General features: G+C 44.9%; 1 protein-coding gene across 9 annotated transcripts; it reads left to right on the top strand.

Annotated features, from left to right (window-relative positions):
* The first annotated feature begins 918 nt into the window (after positions 1–918).
* On the top strand, positions 919–5,233 carry LOC119363777 (ankyrin repeat domain-containing protein 65-like). Of its 9 annotated transcripts, none has more exons than XM_037629152.1 (8): positions 919–1,300; positions 1,602–1,775; positions 1,970–2,093; positions 2,210–2,349; positions 2,722–2,849; positions 3,382–3,780; positions 4,226–4,268; positions 4,788–5,233. In XM_037629152.1, the coding sequence occupies exons 1-6, from the start codon at positions 1,232–1,234 to the stop codon at positions 3,389–3,391; spliced, it is 645 nt and encodes a 214-aa protein (XP_037485049.1). In that variant the 5' UTR covers positions 919–1,231; the 3' UTR covers positions 3,392–3,780; positions 4,226–4,268; positions 4,788–5,233. The 9 variants fall into 9 exon arrangements, 8 of the variants coding, with proteins under 8 accessions (XP_037485049.1, XP_037485048.1, XP_037485047.1 ...); XM_037629151.1 differs by lacking the exon at positions 4,226–4,268 and having other exon boundaries at positions 3,382–3,446; positions 3,634–3,780; XM_037629150.1 differs by lacking the exon at positions 4,226–4,268.
* The last annotated feature ends 2,642 nt before the right edge of the window (positions 5,234–7,875 follow it).

Below are 7,875 nucleotides of genomic sequence, written 5' to 3' on the forward strand. Positions count from 1 at the left end.
GACGCACCCTTGTGCACAATATAAGATCATTTGAACAAACTATGCCATGAATGTGGCCATAAGATTGATCATTTGGCTTGAAAGCCATGAATCTTCACGCATGATAGCTCTCTTTTGAGAACACTTTTTTCAAATAATTGCCGTATTACAAGTTTATTACTTTTCCTGGAAACTTGGTCACATATAATGGCACAATGCGAAGGTTTTCCAATTTTTTGAATTTTTTTGATTTTTTATGCCCGTTTAAAAATGCGGTCAAAACGACGGGTTGACATTTCCTAGCTAGTGGTTGAATCTTGGAAATTTTTTGATGTTTCTCTGATTAAATAGATACTCATGTACCTAGAAATGATTTTTGGAAAAAATAAAGAGCAAACTATGAGGTAGACACAATTCAAATTTGATTTGCTTCCAACTAAATCAGCGTGAATTTGTCTTTTTCATGAGAGGTGGATCAAAACTTTTGACACCCAACCATTTGGTCAATTGTACATTAAATATGGCCTAGTATTTTAGAAAATTGATTTGGTACAATTTTGCAACAAATATTTGGTAGGTTGTTCACAAAAAGCTCATTTTGGGCACTAAAAAAATGAAAAATGATTTTTTTCGTGGATGAAAAGCATTTTACATAAAATCATTTGTTCAATTATACATAAAATTTGGTCTAATACATAGAGTTGGTAGGTTCGTCACAACAAAACTATTTTTTATACTTCAACAATGAAAAATGCTTTTCTCCTGCCAAAGAACTTATTTTTAATCAATTACGACCTATTTATATGGTCATAACGTCATCTAGGCCTTTATTGCATTCTGATTGGTCCATGAGCACCTCACGTGGATCATGCCCGACCACCGTTGGATAGGCCCGGATCCGACGACAGCCCTCTTCCCCCACCCCATCTACCCCTCATCCCTCCCATCCCCCTCCCAAATCAGCGCATCTCCCTCTCACCCCTCGTCCAAACCCTAGCCACGCCCTCCTCCATGTGCCGCCGCCCCCATCGATTTCGCCCAACACCATCGTCGCTCTCCTCCATGAGCCGGATCCCCACCTCCTTTGGCTCCCCTTCCACTCACTCTCCCGTGAAGGCCGAGATGGACGTTTGACGGCCTCGGCTCCCGGATTCCGCACACCCACTCCACTCCATCTGCTCTGATCTGATTCGATCTCGGCTTCCTCCCCAAGCCATGCGACGCAAGACCAGTTCCGGCTCCCGCTCCGGCCATGACGACGACCATCCAGTCCGTGAAGGCCCACCAGATCTTCGACAGCCGCGACAACCCCACCGTCGAGGTACGAACACGCCCCCATCCCCCATCCCTCGTCTCCCCTATCTGTGCGCCGTCGGTCCGGTTCGGCTCGATCTGGTAGTGGTAGCGGCTAGCGGGTGCCGCGCTCGTGTGTGGCAGCGGCTTGGCTTCGATTGCGTGGTCGATCTGGTCCGGTAGGGGTCCGTGGGGCGCTGTCTGGGGTTTCTGAATTCCCCTCGGCTATATTTTTTGGGGGTTTAGGTTATGCCATATGGATTCGGCGCGAGGTGGCGCACGGCTTGCTCACCTGCTAAGATTTGGTCTTGATGTTGGTGTTGGTGCAGAGTTCGGGTCTGCGCTCGACGATGAGGGGAAGGGCGCGGCCGCGGTGGCCACCGGCGTGCGGGACGCCAACAAGCGCACCGCGCTGCACTTCGCCGCCCGGGAGGGCCAGACAGAGGTCTGTAAATTCCTTATCGAGCAGCTCCGCCTCCCCGTTGACCCCAAGGACGACGATGGTAGTAATGCTTCCCCTGACTCCCTAACCCCATGCTATATGATGCGGTGATGCTCACTTTCTCCTTGTATTGCTCCGATTCATACTGGAGAGTGTGTGCAATTCAATCGACGCCTTGTATGGTGGTGGTGATACATATTATATATCTGAATCAATTTTCCACGTTAAACTCCACTCATCCATGCCGCCCGGCAGGGCCGCCAGGAGACGGTGGAGTACTTGCTCGGCCGCGGGGCCGATCCTTCGGTCGCGTCCAACATGGGAGCCACGGCACTGCATCATGCTGCTGGCATAGGCAATGATGATGCTGCGCCTAATGGTCGTGCTCTGTGTGTTGTCGATTACTAACAAATGATGCTGATCGATAATTTTGTATGTTGAAGTGGAGGGAATATCTGAACAAACGTGTGACGTCTATTTTTCTTGTTATTACAGGACACATTGATATTATGAAGCTTTTGCTTGGTAAGGGAGTCGATGTCGAATCCGAAAGCGAGTCAGGTACTCCCCTTGTTTGGGCCGCTGGTCATGGACAGCAAGACGCGGTCAAGCTTCTGATTGAACACAATGCTAAGGTAGTTGCTCATCTATGCGTTCTGTCTGCCGGTTTGTTAATCTGAGTTTTCAGTTATTCATTCAGTGCCAAGGTTCAGTGCAATACTCCTGACTATGTGGTGATTTTAGTCTTTATAATTAACTAAAGCAGCAACTGTCTTTAACCATGTTATATAGGGGATAATCTTGTTACTGTAACATGCTGCCATGTCATTCTCCAGCATCTTCAATAAGATTTGTACAACATTTACTCCTAAATTTATAACCATGAGCAGCAAAAACTTGCAGCATGAACTAAGTTGCTGAGGTGTTGTGTATGAATTCAATTTAGTTAGGTGGGCTTTCAGAAACTTTTGTACTCAAACTAGTTCTGACAAACCTTGCTTTTGCAGTCGAACACTGAAACTGCTGATGGTATCACTTCACTCTTGTCTGCTGTTGCTGCTGGTTCCCAAAGTAGCCATATGGATTCTGTTGGTTCCCAAACATGTACAGGCTGGAATTATCTAGACAAGTCCACGTATGTAGAGGCTAGCAGCCTATAGTACTATAGTAGCAGTTTACTTCTCACAGAGTGCAGTTTACTTCTCACGGAGTGCATCTTACATCTCTCAAAAGTAGTGTGATGTGTGCTGTAGAAAAGAGTGAACATTTTTTTTGCATGTGAAGAAAAGAGTGTATACATGGCAATACTGCTGGTCGCTGAGAGAAATACTCAAAAAAAACAAGTAGAATTTTTGTATTTAGATTTTACTTTATTTTTCTTAACATGATGTCAAGTTATTTAACATGCTGTGAGGTCAATGATACACAAATGAAATTGATTTTACAAGAAACCTCTGACTAAAAGAAGTGAAAATTATTGCATCAAACTAATTTACTCCCAGTGGTGCATGAACTGGTGGGTCATTTTGTTATTACATCAATCACTGTTTTACTTTCAACCTTTATAATCAAGTTTTGCCTCCCTTCATGTCTAGTGAAGGGACACAATGTTCCTGTCATAATTATTGTCTAAAGCTAATCTTGTCTGAATCATCTCTCTTTTGTAGGTGTCTATGAAGCTTTGGAGCTGAGGGACGGTGGATCTGACTACTTGCGCTAGGGTGTTTTGAAGGTTTACATTCGTTTGACTGAATTATACACTACCGTAGAATTCTACACCATGTGGTGGACTTAAGTATCTTAGTGACTTCATTTGATGTGTGTATTTCTGTTAATTTTAAGCTTCTGTTGCTCTGAAAATGTACCTCACTGACCGTTTGTCTATTTATTGTGTACTTCTTGCATGAGGATGTGACTAGTGATGCGGCGCGCCAAGAAGTAGTAGGGGAAGGGGGTCTCCTGCTCGAGGAGGTGGAGTAGGGGCGTGCCCAGCTGGCAGCCTTGTACTGCTCGTGGGGGAGGGGCAGGAGGGGTCTGCTCCCCTGCTTCCATTGCGACCGCGGCAGGTAGCTCCTCCATCTCCCTCCCCCTCTTCCTCTGCTCACTACTTCAGCTTTGAAGTTGACGAATATGTGATGCACTTGTCCCAAGGAATTTTAGAGGGATCTATATGAACAAGTCATGTTTTTATTTTATTTTATTTAGGTTGTTAGTTATCAAACAGAGAGAGAAGATGAGCTCCTGCTTGGATTTTTTTCTGCCAGCACATGATTTGTATGTATGCAATCATCATCTTACGTGTGCGAGCTGTTTCCTTGCTTGGGCATCGCGTCGATGACCAAGTGTTAGTGCCCATTTGTTCTGGTGGTGCTCATCTGGCCATTGATTTCTTGCTGATAATTAGGTGCTAAAGAATGCTACAGATTTATTAGGATGTGGTTGAAACCATTGGACGGCCTTCGTGGACTTGCTATCAATACTAGTCTCATGTTTTGTTTCCTTTCTGGACAGGTTATGGTTTAAGTGTTGCTGCTATTTAGTACTACGTGCTTAAGTAAGCTTGAGCTATTAAAACCCACTCTCAAATTAATGAATTCCTGTTTTGCGAAACTTAAATGTTGAGCTCCTCTCCTCGCTGAGCCGTGGCCGTCGATTTTCATTTCGTCGACCACCACCCCAGCTACCTTCTTGTGTAATCAAATTTGTTGATGTATGTATGTACATATATATGTATGAGGCTGGGTAGTTCAACTCTAGTTTTCTTTCCAACTCATTCATATATATGGTACAAATTGTGCAGGTTCCATGGTGCCAAGTGGCCTCTAGCCATCTTGAATTGGGACTCCAGTAACTAGTGGATGTTGCTGCCGTACTCAAAATTTTAAGTTATTTTTTTATTTTTTGAAAGCACTGTATTAGGTTGATGAGATTAATTAGATCAGTTGGCTAAAGTAGCAACAACAGCCATGCTTGGCCATCCACTTTATAGCTGGATTGTACTTACATGCTTAGATAACCTTGTACGAGTAGCTGGTCCGTTTGATTTATAAATGGTTATCTGTTGCTGCTGTAGGAGCAACGTTGCTGATGGCGATGGGTACGTGATGGTGGCTGGTATGGTGGACGACCCAGAATATGTGGCCTCGCAAGTGCACATGTCGTAGCTTTCCTCCTCAAATGCTTCTGTTTCTGCCTCAGCTACTAAGCCAATAAACACCAAATCTGGAATAAGAAAGAGGATGAGGCCTACTTGATTGGTGTTTTAACCATTTTGTTTGTTCATGTTGTGTGCATTGATTCCCATGAACTATAACCTGATTTGATGCCACCTTGTCTTTTTTCAACTTGCAAGGACTAAGGATGTAAAGAAAACTAATTTTGTCGCTCGTAGAGAATTGTATTTATTGTTGACAATGCTGTGTAATTAGAATACCTGATTGTCTTTTGTAACTTAATTTCCTTGCATTTTCAACTCTGATTTTGAACGATTAAGGTTACTCTCATGAACAATTTTGCTAAGCATTTATCACATCTTCTTAAGTGTACCATAATGCATATTTTGTTTACCTTTTTAGATCTTTTCTACCGCTTACATTTAGTGTTGCCATTGAAGTTATTTGGTTCTGGTCTCAGCAGCAGTACACTCTAAGGCACTTTATGTTCACTCTTTTACAGGAGCACTAGGCCTAATTTTTTTGAAGTGTGAAGCTGTGAAGCAAAGTGCGAAGGAGTGAATCCCTACTTATCACAGAGATTTTTGGTTCTGTAGTTTGTTGAGCACGATCAATCTGACCAGTGAGAACACTTTAAGGTGCACCTTTGTAAGATTGTAAAAGACTAGTGTATGTTTGAAATGGGAATCGTTCGGGGCCGGTGCGCCGGCCGAACGACGCGCCGGTTGCGTTGCCACGCATGCGTTCCCGAAATGTCAGGAGTTAGCCACGTACACACTTGCAACCCCATCTTATCCATATCCCTTCGTCTCCAGAGAGTCCAACCACATGTTTCTTCCTTCTCTGCTTCAGATCGAAAATCCCCACACCACCGCACCAATCCGACCGGCGCGCGCTGCAGGGGCGGTGTGGCCACTGATGCTGCAAGGTGCGAAGCCAAGGGCCGCTCTCCGCATGGCCGCGTGCCCACCTTCACCTTCTCCCCCCATGATAGTCGTGGCGTTGGAGCTGCGAGCTGGAGCGCGCACGGCTGACACCGGCGACACACGGTGCAACAACCGGGCATGTCCACTGCCGAGAAGGAGCACGGTGCTGCAACGGCGAGCTTCGACCAATGCCAGAACCAGATGCCGCCGGGAACTGCTGGGACCGGCAATAAATTTTGCTGGAACCAGTAGGAATTTTTGCTGCGCACAGGCAAGGTTGTTTTTTGCTGGTGATCGCTTGCCAAGATGTTGGAACCAACCCATTTTTTGTTACCATAGTGTGTTTTTGCAGGAACCTGTGTACCAGTTTGCTACTACCGTGTTCGATTTTTGTTGGAACCAACCCCGGCTTTTTGCTACCACTATATTTGATTTTTGCTGGAACCACCCTCGATTTTTGCTACTATACAATCTTTTGATTTCGCTGGACCAGCCAGAATTTTTGCTACCACCCACATTTGCTTTTTGCTGAAACCAATCCCGATTTTTGCTACTACCTTCATTTGATTTTGCTGGAGCCAATCAGAATTTTTGCTACCACTGTATTTGATTTTTGCTGGAACCAGCCCAGAAATTTTGCTACTACCTTCTCTTTGATTTTGCTGGAACCAGCCAGAAATTTTGCTACCACCGTATTTGATGTTTGCTGGAACCAGTTTTTTTTTTGCTACCACAGTCTTCTACTTTTGCTCGAACCAACATTTTTGTTTTTCTACCCCGACTTTTCGGCTGCGAGCAACACTATCGACGCCACCGGCGCCATTTGATGCTGCAACCTGGGGTGGGGCGGCTCTGGCAAGGAATGGCATCATGGTCGGCGCTGAGGAGCCACCATATTTGCAACAGGAACGCGAGAAAAAAGTTGCAACGGGGTCTGCAGTTTTTTGTTCTTTTTTGCAACTTGATGATGACGAGCGTCGACGGCGAGCGATGGGGACGAGGGCCGCGACGGCCGGTCCGGCCACCTAGCATGAGGTCGACGAATGGGCACTGCATGGGGAAAAGAGAATGGGCCGGCATGTTTTTCTGCTTTTGTGTTTTTTAGATGCGAACAGGGGATAAAAAAGACGATGGAGAACGCATCTGACGGCCAGGGACGCAGGGATCCGATGGCTCGCGCGTGACCGGCCCAAATTTGGGCCGGCGCACCGGCGCAGAGTACTGCCCGTTTGAAATAGTTATTATGTATGTTGAAAAGATGTGAAATGGAAACTTGACCAGTGGGAACCACTTATGAATAAAATATGAGCATTTTTGAAATTTCTAACATGTGGGACCGATGTATGGCATTATGACTAGTGGGACCAGTGCTAAAATATAATGATTGTAAATAGAAAATAAATGATTGTAAGAAGGCCAAGGCACAAAAATAAAGACATTGAAATATTGGGCTTGGCCCATGTAGCCCACAAGAATTGACTTGGAAAAAAACTTGAATTGTTGGGCTAAGCCAATGTAAAACACTCAATCGGACCGGGCTGATTCTTGTCAGCGACCGTTTCAATTGGTCGTAGTTTTGCCATGTTAGATTGCCACGTCGGATCCGACGTGGCCTGGTCAGACAGCCAGTGACCAAAACAAAAGGTCATGGGTTCAACGACCTTCTGTTTTGGTCGTAAACATCTACGACCTTCTCACACAGAAGGTCGTTAATTTCAGTTTACGACTGCCAGCTTTTGACGTTCTGATTTTGGTCACAAAAAGGTTGCAAATGAAAAACAATGACCTTTCAGTGAACAATAGTCAAGGTCACAAGTTGATATATTTCTTGTAGTGAATGGGAATGAAATCCAAAATTCTGGGCATCGTGGCTGGGTTGGAAACATTGAGAAACTTAGTTTTTTAATTCCTATAAATCCAAAACACGCATGAAAATAATGAAGCTTGGCTTGGTGCCATGACATGGCACCAACATGCTGTGGTAATTTTGCAGTCCGATTTGCGAAGGCGCACACATTAACAATCAACAAAGTCATTTTGGAACAAGTGTTGTCACGTTACA

Source organism: Triticum dicoccoides, chromosome 2B, assembly GCF_002162155.2.
Source record: "Triticum dicoccoides isolate Atlit2015 ecotype Zavitan chromosome 2B, WEW_v2.0, whole genome shotgun sequence".
NCBI classification, from domain to species: Eukaryota; Viridiplantae; Streptophyta; class Magnoliopsida; order Poales; family Poaceae; genus Triticum; species Triticum dicoccoides.

Bases quoted from the DNA above. Each gene is read 5' to 3' on its own strand.
- LOC119363777 (XM_037629152.1), top strand. From the start codon at position 1,232: ATGACGACGACCATCCAGTCCGTGAAGGCCCACCAGATCTTCGACAGC. The intron at 1,301-1,601 runs GTACGAACACGC...GTGTTGGTGCAG, and splicing joins GCGACAACCCCACCGTCGAG to AGTTCGGGTCTGCGCTCGAC. The intron at 2,350-2,721 runs GTAGTTGCTCAT...TTGCTTTTGCAG, and splicing joins TGATTGAACACAATGCTAAG to TCGAACACTGAAACTGCTGA.